Source organism: Puntigrus tetrazona, unplaced genomic scaffold (assembly GCF_018831695.1).
Source record: "Puntigrus tetrazona isolate hp1 unplaced genomic scaffold, ASM1883169v1 S000000283, whole genome shotgun sequence".
NCBI classification, from domain to species: Eukaryota; Metazoa; Chordata; class Actinopteri; order Cypriniformes; family Cyprinidae; genus Puntigrus; species Puntigrus tetrazona.
The window spans coordinates 237,937-252,373 of record NW_025047944.1 but is presented as its reverse complement, the minus strand read 5'-3'; the positions used below and the strand labels follow the sequence as shown (position 1 = coordinate 252,373).

The 14,437-nt window shown below is 40.2% G+C and overlaps 1 protein-coding gene across 7 annotated transcripts in view; it reads left to right on the top strand.

Annotated features, from left to right (window-relative positions):
• Positions 1-8,025: 8,025 nt before the first annotated feature.
• The window catches only part of pax2b (paired box 2b), a 28,763-nt gene continuing 22,351 nt past the window's right edge, over positions 8,026-14,437 (top strand). For 2 of the 7 annotated variants that reach the window (XR_006248631.1, XM_043231074.1), the window contains exons 1-4: positions 8,028-8,665; positions 9,832-10,009; positions 10,824-11,021; positions 13,896-13,975. Coding sequence is in view for 6 of the 7 variants with exons in the window: in XM_043231074.1 (XP_043087009.1) it covers positions 8,623-8,665; positions 9,832-10,009; positions 10,824-11,021; positions 13,896-13,975 (499 nt within the window). In the remaining variant the exon portion in view is untranslated. Of the gene's footprint in view, positions 8,666-9,831; positions 10,010-10,823; positions 11,022-13,895; positions 13,976-14,437 lie in introns of all 7 variants that reach the window. The other 5 variants (XM_043231078.1, XM_043231080.1, XM_043231075.1 and 2 more) reach the window with 5 other exon arrangements.

Genomic DNA, 14,437 nt, shown 5'->3' with positions numbered 1-14,437 from the left:
ATATATATATATATATATATATATATATATATATATATATATATATATATATATATCATACTTGTAATCTATCTGAATGATAAACTGAAAAATAAATCATTTAAAAAAATGTTTGTTCAAATACAAAAATAGAATGTTGAATAAATAAAAATATATATATTTTTTTAAGTAAATAAAAATGTAAAAATGTAAATATTCAGAATGGAGAATGATTTAATTTTCAGAGCGTTTCTTCCATAAAACTTCTTTTATAGCGCAGGTGCTTTCATAGTAAAGACTATATATTATATATATATATATATATATATAAGACTATATTCTATATATAAGACTCAGTATTCTCAAACTTAAATCTGGATTTTTTGTTATTTCAGTGTTGATATCAACAGAGCAGCGGATGGAATCAGCACACACACACACACACACACACACACACACACGTTCACAGAAACATGGACCATTTGTCAGGACACGGCAATAATGGGGTGGTGTGGGGGGCTTATTCACACTATTCACAGACAATTTGTAAAGCGATGCGTGGAAGCTGGGCCGCAGACACCAGAACAGCTGGGCTTCTGGAAGATGGATACACGTGAGCTGCGAGCGGTCCATTTCAATCTGAATGAAGACAAAAGAAGCACAGACGCGGCGAGTGTGTGTCCCGTCAAAGCCATTAGGTGACGATTTCAGGCAACCCGGAGCTCTCACACACACACACACACACACACACACACACACATTCACAAGGTTAAACGGGAGTTCATAACCCCGGGCTAATTAGCATTTTTATGTAATTTCAAGTAAATGCTCTTTTAGTCAACAGCTCTATAATTAATTTACCCTTCAGCCCTGACATGAGCGAACGCAGAGACACAAAGTAAACATGTTTAGGTTCAAAACCGATGGAGGGAAAATCTGAAAAAACCTCCAACTGCCTCCTAATTACTCCTAATTACTGAGTCTTGTTTCAACGGACAGCGTGCGTGTATATTAAGTCACCAATGAAAAGTAAAATAAAAAAATATAATACGCCTGATGGAAACGAACGGGTTGGAAAAAAGCACTCTATATATTTGAAACACCCTATGTATTTTCCTATCTAAATATGAATACAGATCAAGAGGTCACACTAGCTTCAGCGTTGCTCTTTTTCTGTGCGCATGTAAAGAATGCAATGCAGGAAAACAGACATGAATACACACTCCCATGAAGCTCGTCTCTGGAGGTCCCTGCCGGACAGTGATGTATTTAAGGCTCTGTGGGGTCAGATGGACTCTGTCCAGCACATCACCTGCAATCAATAGTGTCGGTAAAACAGAGCAGCCTGACACACACACACACACACACACATATAAACATGGACTAGCTGAATCACATAGATGCATGTCATATTGTCCCACTAAAATTTCACGGTGTTTTTGGTCAATATATTTTTTCTATTTTATTAAAAACGTTTATGTGCAAAATGTTTTTTTAAATTGTACTTAAGCTTACACCTTCTAATCTAAAACAATGCCATTGAAACACTGAATGAATCTATAATAAATTAATATTTTTTTGACAATATATGTAAATAAATTAAATCTTTAAAACTGTGTGTATATGTGTGTATATATATATATATATATATATATATATATATATATATATATATATATATATATATATATATATATATACTGAGATATATACTGAGAGATTTTATGTCAATATATTCTAAAACGTCATTAATTGATCTGAATTTTCAGGATCAGTTTCACACAATCCTTCAGAGATAATTTGCTTTGACTTGCTCACCATTTCGGATCATTATCGGTGTTGCAAACACTTGTGACGCTTTATATTTTTGTAGAAGCTGTGATGCATTTTGTCTTTCAGGATTCTCAGATGAACAGAAAGTTAAAAAAAAGAACAGAAACTTTATAAATGTGTCGTTTTTTAAATTCTACTTAAAATGATAAAAAGTCCAACTTAGGCTTCTGTCCGTGGCAGGTCAGCTTCAAGTGCAGGTCTTCTATTGGTTGATTATTACAGTAGGCGGAGTTTAAAGAAAAAAACATCTCTTCCTTCAGGCTGGCTGTTTTTTTTTTTCCGCCGGTGTGCCATTTCTGCCCTGTTTACCTGTTAATAACTCCACGAGTCCCCGGGGCCGCCGGAGCCCACCTGCAGCACGCCGAGCATGCCACGCCCTCACCCAGAGCAATGCCTGCTGGGAGCCCGCAGCAGATGTTTACCTGACACAGGTGAGACCCTGAGATGAGACGAGAACAGCAAACAAGTGTTAAAGCATGTGTCCACACACACACACACACACACACACACGGATTCCAGCTGTGCTGAGACGCCTGTCAGACCGAGCACTGAGCCGTAGACAGCACTCAACAGATTCACCACAAAAGCAGCCGAGCTCCTTCACGACACAGACACGTTCGTACGGAGGAAAAACATCATCATTCCGTACGTGAGCTCGCTGAGGCCTGAGACCGGCGGTAATGGGCTGTTTATGTGTTTATTTGTTTGTTTGTTTGTGTGAGTCGGGAGTGAGGGAGGAATGATGAACGAGAGCTCGTTTCCTCCGCCGGCCTCCGTGTCACAGGATGGATGAGAGCCGGGAGAGCGTTGCGTCACGCCGACGGAGGGGGCACTTAATTACTCGTGATGGACTGATTGCGCCGCTGAGTGCCGCCCCGTGGCAGCCATATTGGGCCGGGTTAGAGTCACACCACAGACTTATGGGTAATAAACGTTCGGAGTCTAATTGTAATTGATCTTGGCGGTTTAACTCTGTGATCTTAGGAAAATAATACCTGTGTGAGTGTCTTTTGTCGGAGCGATTATGAGAGCGGGGTTCGAAACGTAGTGAGCTGGCTTTGTGCAGGAGGCGGGATTTTGAAGCATTACATGCACACCGCTGGCAACAAAACTTCATGAAAAAGATAATCTGCAGAATCATACTGACTTCAAAGAAAGTCTTAAACCTACTTGGAATTAATTAAATATTTGGGGATATTTATAAAATATGTATTATTTATATATATATATATATATATATATATATATATATATATATATATATATACATACATTTTTATTATTATATTATTTTATATATATTATTCACGAGTTTGTAGTCGTAAAATAAAAAAGATATTATATATTTTATTAATATATTTATCAAATAGTTTATATAATTTAAATTAAATTCACTTATTTTATATAGAAATATTAATAATTATATAGTAAAAAAAAAAAAAAAAATATATATATATATATATATATATATATATATATATATATATATATATATATATATATATATATATATATATATATATATAATTTAAGTTAAAATCACTTGTTTTATATAGTAATAATAATTATTATATAGTATTTTGATTAAATAAATGCAGCCTTAGTGCACAGAACATTACATGATTTTAGATGTTTCTTCCAAGGTTATTATAGTTAACAAACTAGTTAAAAAATAATAATTTGTAGTAAAATAAAGATTAAAAAACTATTTGCCAATGATTTCTCATTTAGTTTAATTTGATGTAGAATAACACAAACTGAAAGTGAAATAAAAAAAATATAAACACTATAGTCATATTAAAAAGAAATAATAATATAAATGACAAAAATACACTTCAACAGAAGTCTCCGCTGAATACCAAAGAAATAATGCTTGTGTGGGAATATGATAAGCTGCACGAGAGTCCAATTATTCCCTCTCATTGAAAAGCACATGTATTTATTTACCTGTCAAAGCATTATCTCTCGGTTAGAGGCGGACACTCTTCTGTTCCCCTTTCAACGAATTAATTACAAATTATTCACACAATAGTGGAATGTTTGTGTCCGGATAACTGATGAGAGTATTAGCATAACTACAGGCTCTAGAAGAGAGCGCGTCTGATGCCACGGGCCGCACAAATGAGAGATGATGCCCAAGGGCCGACTTGGACAGACGGGCTGGTTCCCATATTGCACCGGGGTGCAAAAAAGCTGTTTTTTGTCGCTTCAGAGCAGCGCAGCTGTGTGACACACACTCACCACACACACACACACACACACACACGCACGCACGCTCACGCGCGCGCACGCACAGGCACTATGGACCTGCTTTAGGGCACGCGCTGGGAAAACCGGTCCGTCACCATCTCCAAAACTTCACACCATTAGCCACTGACTAATCAATGCCTATAAAACGAGTCGATTAATCTAACGCGTTCGATTCGAGATGCGCTAAAAATAGACAGGAACGCTTTTTTAGTTCAGATGAGAGACAAGTTTGACCAGCAAAGCGTGAACGGTTTAAGGACTTATCATTTTCCCTCGACAGCAGCAGTGAAAAAAAAAAAAAAAAAAAAAAAAAAAAGCCAGGCGTAACCCCAACGCTATTTATATTTAAACACTTCCGGGCACATTTAGGAATTCTTTCCAAATCTGCATATTGTATGAACCGCTGACTCCCGCGTGCTGGATTCTCACCTCAAGACAGATTAACCTGATTATCATCCTGCGGGACTCTCAGGAAGAGCAACATAAAGCAGAGCGCCGTACTCTCTCGTTTTATTTCATTTTAAGACTTTTTCCGCCAAAACAAGCACGCGCGTAAATGCGTCGCGTTATGTCGCGTCATATTATATTCCTCGCTACTTTGATTTCGGGATATTAAAGAGATAAAAAAAAAAAAGAGAGAGCGGGAAGGAGGGACCGGGAGACGGAAGATCGTCGTCCTGCTGTTTTTTCATCTGTGAAGAATTTCTCATTTCGTTTCCTAATTTATATTTTCAGCGTATTGCGTTTTACGACTGGCCTCTAAAAGGCATATTCCTGCGAAATCGGGTTTATGGTCTAAAACGTGGGGCTGAAGAGCAGTAAAAGTTAAATATTGAACTTTCATCTCTCCGCGTAATTTTTGATGCTTTTCATGGGAGGCAGTAACTTTAAATGGCCTGTGAATGTAGACAACACGAGCTGAACACATGCTCCTGTACTGTACTACAAAACGATTTAATGGTTCAGAAATAACAACAATAAATATTATAATATATAACATTAATTATTTTAGAATCTTATTATTATTATAATTAGCGTCGCTTTTTTAAAAACGTTTTTTTATTTTATTTATTTATTTTTAAAGTTTCCTTGTTTTATTATCGATTTCTTTTCACGATTCGAACGAATGAATGCATTTCTGTCACGCTAATATGTTCTGCATATATATACCTATATATGCTGTTTGCGCGAGCGTTGCGTGCGTGCGTGCGCGCTCGCGTGCGCGCGTTTCCATTTACTTCCTAATATGCCTTTGTTAATAGACAACATATATCTAACAGCTAACTGATTCACCTTTTAATTTTGGGCCTAAATGGCAAGATCAATGGAAAACTGTTGTAATGATCTAATTAATTATGTCGAAATTAAAAGCGAGCGCAGAATCAATCTCTCGCGTGAAGCCTCCATCTGTCCCCTCACAACACAAGCTCGGGGCCCAGATCCCTTTCCTGTTGAGTTCAGGCTTTCATTGTGTCTTTCTGCGCCGGTCGTTTTACGGTTTAGTTGGATGATAATTTTACTTCAGCTATAAAAGTAAAAAAAAAAAAAAACGTTTTATATAAAATAAAATTCAATAAATAAATAAAATAATAAACAATCGAATGGTTATAATAAATTACAAATTGATTAAAAATGTAATCTAATAATAATAATAATATTTTTTAATGAATGAATTTGAAGATTCCTACATGTTTGACTTCCGCGTGACGCTCGTATGCACGCGCGTGCTCGAAACAGCGCATAAATAATCACGCTAGACCGCTCAAAGCAGCTCTAATAAACTCCGAAGCTCTAAAAAAACTCCTAAACCAGAGCCGATATCTTAAGAGAGTCGCTCGGAGTCGGACTCGCTCCTGCTGATGCCCGCTAATGAAGCGCGCGCCGCTCTGATCGATCAGTGACGTTACCATGAGAACGGGAGGCTGAGGGAACGAGGAAACATCTTCACCTCTGGCAAAACGAGCTTCCTCAATGCTCAGCAGAACGACGAGGGAGAACAGAGGAGAGCCGGAACGAACGGAGAGATCCATCTTCGGGATGAGCGCGCGCGCGCGCGTGTGTGTGTGTGTGTGTGTGTGTGTGTGTGGTTCCCGTCTGTGTTTGGAGAGACTCCGAACAGCGCCCGAGAGAAGATGGATTACTCGCTGTCAGATCGCAAGGCCCTAATGAAATTAACTCGCAAAATATATATTTTTTTAGATTTTGCATTTTACTTCGCGTTGCTTGCAGACTTTTTTTTTTTTTTTTTTTTTCGCACGTGCGCGTGCCCAGGTGGGATTGACGCCCTTAATGGTAACGCGCAAACGCGTTAAAGCGACAATAAACTGTTATACACGCATAGCCTGTTTATTTTTAAATTATTTTTATTTTGTTATGAGTTCATTTATTTACAACAGATAACAGATTTTAACGAACTCGGCTTCGTAAACGCCGAAGTCCTGCTACGATTTACAGCGTCCGCTCAAATTCGGTGTGAAATTTCTCCAAGGGTGACAAAAACACTAACACTTAATTTTAGAAGTCTACAAAAAAAAAAAGAGCAAAAAAAAACGCAGAGAGCACAAGGGCAGGGGGGAAAGGCTGGGAGGGGGTCTCGCAGAGAGAGGAAAAAAAACCTAGCTTTGGGGAAGGTGTGCAACGGAGGGTGAAATTAGAGCCCGCAGTGCTACATATTGTACCAGAAGCTCCTCCAAAAACACCAGGAGAAAGAAAAATCATCCTCTAACCTAACTAGGAGGCAGACTAGCCGACTTGCCCCCTGCGTCCCTCAGAGATCCGTCCAAAACATTTCCACTTTACCGCCGCTTTCTGCGCTCTTTATAGTGCCTGCGAGTATTTCATTCTTTGTTTATAAAATATCGCCGTCAAATAACTAAACATAAAAGTTATTCTACAAAAAAAAATAAAAAAATTGCTAAATATTGCATGAGGTAATATGGCGTGCATTAATATTTCAAATAAGATCATCGCTCCGAATTCCACTCCGAATTTTGAAATTGCATTTTGTAGTATTTTTAATTATTTAATTTTTAATTATTTTATTTCGTTGGGAACGACTCCCCTCGAATCTGCAAGTGGGTGTTCGTTTATTATATTTGCGTAAAGCAGAGAGGTTTTATTGCAGATCTCCGCGGAAATAAGGACGTCAAACACGGAATCGATTTAAAACACTTTAAAAAATTAGAATTTTTTTTAAATTCTTTTTCCCCAATAAGTCAAAAAAGGCTCTGAAAGAGGCCATCCCGAACTTTTCTATGAGCGAATAAAAAAAAAAACACAACGCATTTCTTGAGAGAATAATACGCGTGTATAATATTGACTTTAAATCCCTAAATTTAAGTGCGTGACTAATACAGTATCGATACAGTGCCATGCAATCGGGAAAATACTTCAATTCAAATTCTGAGACGATATAAAATAAATAAATGAATCTATATTTTCCACATCTTTTTTTTTTGTTTTGTCTCCGGAGGACTTGGAGACGATGTAGCGCCACCTACAGCCGATCTCTGTGCGTCTGATCGCCTCGGAGACGAGCGCGGCAAATCAAAACAAGATGGTGTTTAAATCAAACCATAATCACGCCATCGACCTCTCCATTAACGACATCAGAGCCGCGCTTTTCCCGCAAGATGCCTGCTTGGCACGGTGTCCCGGAGGCCGCGGCCGCGCGCTCATATTTATAAAGCGAAGGTTAATTTAATACAGACGCGCGTTTCACGCGTCCCGTTACCCGCGCGCTCGTTTGTTATTCGTTACGGACGCGATTCGTTAAGAAAACGCGGCGTTGCAGTTTGACGGAATCCCTCGCAGCCGAGTCGCAAACTATTATATCACCAAGAAAAAAGCGAACGATTTGCTCTCACCCTCGCTCAATTCCCACTAAACTCTCGCTCGCTCGGAGGCGCCGAGTTTCTCCCTCCTTTTTTTTTTTTTTTTTTTTTTTGGAGTGACAGGCGGACGGAGCTTCATCTGAGCGAATCACAAAGTGCTGGAATCTACTGCCTTTGTCTGATACACTCATCCGCGGTGGCGAAAGGGGGTCCGCGTAAAGGAGGGGGCTGGAGCTTTTTACAAACCAGCGCGAGCGAGCCGAGTCCTTCAGTCCCGGGCCGAGCGCGCGTGCGAACGCATCGTGGCGGTGTTGTTGTTGTTGTTGTTTGGAAAGCAGGAAACCCGCAGTCTCCGATGGTTCCTCTATCTGTCATCCACGCGCAGAACCCGAACCCGGCAGCCCCGCGCCTGCTAACCGAGACCACCCGGATATAAGAGACACGAACGCGCGGATGGATGGGACGAACGCCGGAAAACGAGTTCTGGGGAAAGCATGCGTGCTGAAAACATTTAAGCATTTATTGCTTTGAGAGCACTTTGTTCTGACCTAGAACGCGCGGTCATGTCCGACACCTGACAAATCCTGCGTCCATCTGCAACTTTCCGAAGTTCCCCTCTCCTCGGCTGGATTCGCCTTGCGTCCTCTTCGTTTCTGTCGGTTGTTCTGCGCGTAAGAAAGACGAGACGGCGACTTCGGTTGATTATCTGTCTTTCCTCTGTTATCCGATGGATATTCACTGTAAGGCAGACCCCTTCTCCGCCATGCACCGTGAGTTACACCGGAGTTTATCTGGAGGGTGTCTTGCACGTTTGATCCTCACTGGAACGGGAAACGATCAGAAAATATATATATATTAAAAAAAAATGCACTGTTCTTAAATCGCATTTAGGGGAAATGTGATCATAAATAAATCGATATTAAACAGAAAGATTAGATAATCGAGTTAAACGTGCCTGCGTGTGGTCGGGGCTGGGAATTAAAACACGCGCCTTTTTGCGGTTTTATTTACAGAAGATTTAAAAATAAAAAAAATACCAAAATATTGATAGCATTGAGGGACTTTCCACTTGCAGGTAAAGTAGTAATATTCGAGATCAAAGCGAAAACTCTCAAATATAAGACGGTCCTGCATCGAGACTTTTAATTGAATTAAAATGGAATATTTTAAGGGGAGAAAAAAAGCCCATCGAGAATAACAATATGTAACGCGATCAAACAAAACTGTTTAATAATTTATATGTAGGGGATGAAAACAATAAATGCCGGTGTAATTTAATCGCTCACCTGCGAGTGACAAACCCCGGCATTGTTTAAAACCGAGTTTCGTGCGCGTCGTGTTTCGTTTCCAAAGGAAAATAAAAACCGTTCATTCGCTTTTCGACCCAATAGAGAATTTGTGAAAAGCTTTTGAAATGCTTATGTTTGCGCGATGGATTGAGAAATTGAATAAACGCGAAATATGCATTCGTATTTACGAACAGATGTATTTATATGCGCATTTCTTTTTGTGCAATGCATATAAATGCATATTCGTCTAATAATGCAAAGTTCTAATTATTATAGAAAACGTAGTAAAATAATAATAATAATAATAATAATAATAATAATAATAATAATAATAATGAATAATGTTGTAAATGAACTAATATAATATAATATAATATACATCTACAAACGAAAATAATGCAGACCGGATACGCAGAATTATTGAATCGTTGCTTATATCGTTATACGCGTCTGTTTACTCACTGGCTCGACGTGAACAGAGTCAGCCATTCATTAGCGCGAAGTGTGTTTGATTGCAATTAACCTTTCTTGCGTTTTCGAGCTCTCGCGTGGCCGCGCGGAACGCGTCTCGTGTTAATTGGAGGAACGCGGCGCGCGCCGCTGACGGCCTGTATGTAATGTTATGTCGTGGGTGTTTGTTGCTGTTGTCTCCGGTATAGGGCACGGGGGAGTGAACCAGCTGGGCGGGGTGTTCGTGAACGGAAGGCCTTTACCTGACGTCGTGCGCCAGAGAATCGTAGAGCTCGCGCATCAAGGGGTCCGACCCTGCGACATCTCCAGACAGCTGAGGGTCAGTCACGGCTGCGTCAGCAAGATCCTGGGCAGGTGAGATTTACTCGGATGCTGTTCCACGCTCTGTGTGGTTTTTATATTATTTTTTGCAATCACGTTTTAAAAGTGCAGCCACTAACGCACCGGATAAATAACGAAAAATCGCTTTAACGCAGGCGCGTGGCGAACAACCCAACATACTGTCGAAGAAAACAAAACGAAATATTTTTATAACAGCGCGGAGAATCGTGCAAGTTTGCCCCTAATTATTACCTACTTTGAAATCGACTAAACCAAACGAATCACTGGAGCTAAAGAGCCACGATTTTAATTTTGAAACGGTTTCCATATCAGACTATAAAAATAAAAGACTTTTATTTTAGATTAAAATTATTTTGGTTTGGGCCTATGCGTGCTTAAAAATAATAAGAAAAAGAAACGACCACGAGCTTGTTCATTCATTGCCTGTCTACTATTATTATTATTATTATTAAAAATACAATAATGCATTTAATAGTAATAAATTGATTATTATTAATCCCAAAATATTACTTACATAAATTGATTTTAGCTTGGCTTATCGCAATACGGTCTAGAATATGTATAGAATTCCGATCCAAATAGATATTTTTCTCTTCTTCTTAGATTAATAAGTGGGTAACTAAAACAGATGGGCTGTTTAATGTCCTGCTGCGCAAAATTTTAAATTAGTATTCTAATCATATGATAATTTCCTACTAGTGCTGCTATGGGCCGTGTTAAGCAGCTTAGATAAAACATTTTCATGGCTTTGTTAGCACGCATCTGTTGTTTATTGTCATTAGGTTCGGTCGGGTTGCGAAAATCAGATGTACACGTGTTTGTGCAGATATTATGAGACTGGCAGCATCAAGCCTGGAGTCATCGGAGGATCCAAACCTAAGGTGGCCACGCCGAAGGTGGTGGATAAAATAGCGGACTACAAGCGCCAGAACCCGACCATGTTCGCCTGGGAGATCCGGGACAGGCTGCTGGCGGAGGGCATCTGCGATAACGACACCGTCCCCAGCGTCTCCTCCATAAACAGGTGAGGAGACCCAGACATTTACGCCGATAAATATATATATATATATATATATTTTTTTTTTCCAGTTGCACGATTTTCCACAGAAAACGTCTTTGGCGTCTCTAGCGCCTTATTGGTTTATTTTGCAGCCTCTGCGTAAATCCGCAATAAACATATCCGACAATAGCCTGCCTGTGTTTCGATAGCCGATCGTACCTGAGCGCGGGCGGGAAGCGGGCGGTTGCTATGGTTACCAGCTCAGGTGAACGCGCGAGCGCCTCGAGTAACTTCCGACCGTAGCTTTTACGGCACTGAGCTGAATAAACAGAAACGCGGCTGCATTTAAATGCAAAACTAATTCACTTTACGCCCCTATCAAAAATACAAATAATGCGATATATAACGCGAAAAAGCTTCAATCGAACCGTTCCGTTTTATCAAGCCTGAACACTATTCGTTGAGGAGATTATTTCCAAAACGTTTATTTAAAAATCGCTTTTTTTTCGAGCATAAATGTTGCATATGTGATTCTCATGCATTGTGGCGAATATCGGCCCGTCCATTGTTGCAGTGTAAAGCTGCTTTCTGGGGCTTTGCCGGTGGTCTTGTGGATGAAATTCAATCCCCTGCTTCAAACCACCGCAACAATGACAGACCGAAGCTCTAAAACCTCATCTGACCGAGTGAAAAGCGATCAATGAGCGGCGATCAGAGCTGCTAAAAGAGACACGGAGCTGCTCGATTAGAGTTTATACCGCTATTCATCTGTTCCTCTTGTTTTCCAAAATAATCACCGGGGTTTTCATGTCTCATTATATTCGTTTTTTTAAATGTTATTAACAGAATTGCTTGTTTGCGTAGTCTGTGCATAAATAATGGAATGAAAGTGTGTGTGTTTTTGTTTTTTTAAATAATCCACTGTTTTTATTTTTAACATTTTCTATTTTTGTTCCAACTGGAATGATGATGGATAATACACCACCTAGCCTGCAAATATGGAAAATCTGCAGTATGCACGATCCATAATCCAATACGATCCTATTTACGTCCTTAAAATGGTGGTTTGGGGTGGTGTGTTAGGCTTGCGTGGAAAATCAAACCGGTAAAAAGAAGCAGTGAGGCGCTGAACTTTGGTTAAGATTCACTCTTCCATAAAACCAGACTCTGCATTACATTTTAATGAGTCGACGGTGAAGAATAGAGCGCCTCGCACAACAGAAGAGAAGGCTAGAAAAAATTCATTTCATGCCTCATGGTCACCTAAAAAGGGCCATTTGAACGTCTTTTGACATGAACTTGTGAGATAAATGCAAAATGTACGTTAACGTAATTACCCAAGCCTTTAAACGTCTCTAAAAATCTAATTGAATTCAGTCTGGCTATTTTGAAACGGGGGAAACAGGTCTTTGTTTATGAGTGGAATTAAAATATGAATGCGGGCAAAAGTGACTCCTTTTAAAGACTGTATTAGCAATTGCTTAACTTTGACGAAACGCAATTTATTCCACTTTTACGTCTGTTGGTAGCTCGCGGCGTGTTGATGTACTTATGCATGAAGCGATGGGTTATTGAATAAGGCCGCTAATGTGAGGTACGCGAGAATTCTGATAAAAGTGGGCTTGCGAAAGAAGACCCGTTGCATCTGCATTAAAGAAAAATGGTGCATGAAAGAAAAAAGCAAACTGAGACCGGGCCTGTTTTCAGCTGAGAGGCTGATGTTCACAACGCTTTTCTTCAACACGCATTATTAAGCGTTACAGAGTTTCTGTTGTACTGAAGCGTCTCCACAGCCAACAAGTGACAGCCCACGAAAACCGCCCAGACTTATAAAAACCTCCTCAACGGGCGCTCAATATTATTGATTCGCATGTAAAGCAATTTTAATATTTCTTCGGAGGATTTTCAGACACAACCCCGACATTAATTCACTCTCCCAAATGACTTATTCGATATCAGAAACATGGATTGCGGATAAAGTCTGCGGATTCGTTCTCCCCAGGCCGCGCGAGGGGGTCAAACCACGGTTTTAAAGAGAGAAATGAAATATAATATCGATGGGTTGTCACCGCGCGCTCGTTCCATTCTGTTTCGGCGCCCCGAGGATGCATCCCTGAAGCTGATGTTTATTTCCGCAGATATCAATATTAGCAAGCGCGCTCGTTTTAATGGAAATAAATCCGCTCTTAGTATAGTATCCGCGGAGTATTCTAAATATTTTTACAATCGATAATCTTCATGGGGCATGAAATGGAAAAATACGTCCAAAAGAAAAGAGCGCAGTTTTGTGGCTTCCGTTGCGTTCGTTTGCATGCGTCTGCTGAAGCCGAAGCGGTGCCGCTGGTGATGAATAGATCTAAAGTTTACAAATGAGCATGACAGCGGGCCTTTTTCCCAAAGTGCCGTTCAGATTAACAGAATCAAATGCTGGCGTAAGCTTGTACACCGCACTGAGCAACTATTGCTTTCCTGTCACATATAATTTATAGCTTTCCATTTGCATCCCGGTACCCATGTGGCTAATTCAGAACTTTTTATCCTAGAGTCTAGATCAATAGAACCTCATCCAACGCTAGAACCCGGCCCGAGGCTCTCCTCGGGACCCAAACACACACACACACACACACACACACACACACACACAGAGGACGATTATTGAGGTGAATTGTTGTGATTTCATGCTTTGTTTGCAAGATCACCCAAGGCAAAAGAGCTCAGAGAGCTTTTCGCTTTATCTCACCTTAAAGGCGCAGCGAGGCTGCTTCTCGCTCGACTAAACTGGATCTGAACGTCTGCGGTTATCCGTTCTGTCTGCTCGGAGATATATAAAGTAAATCTGAGATTATCGGAGAGAGACAGACGGACAGAGCGTGTGAATGTACTGTATTTACCGTGCAGGATCATTCGGACCAAGGTTCAGCAGCCGTTTCACCCCTCGCCAGATGGGACGTCTCTTTCCACCCCGGGACACACTATAGGTAAGATCACATCATTAACTCCAGGGGCCACCTTTGGACCTTTGTGGACAGGGTCATCCCTCCAAATCAAATCAAGGGCCAAAGCGTTCCGCTCAGAGCTGGATATTACCTGCATCTCGAGCAGATGGCAGAAGAAAAAACGCAATCGGTCGCCTTTCTAGTTTGTCGTGGCGGTTTAGTTCAAAAGCGCAGATGCACGCTAAACTTTTATTTTGCCTTTTTAATTCGTTGCGTGGTTCGGCATCGCATTTGCCGAATCGAATCCGATACTTTTTTCTCACTACGAGTCTGTTTTGCTTGAGCATTTCACGCTTTTTCAAAAAGATGATGCATTTCCGTAGCATTTTTCATTTGGAGGTTGCCTAAATCAGTTGTATCGTCTCATAAATATCAGAAAAACATAAACCATAAAAATGCATTTCTGTATTCCTCTGAGCCAGATTACAACAATTAGTTTAACTG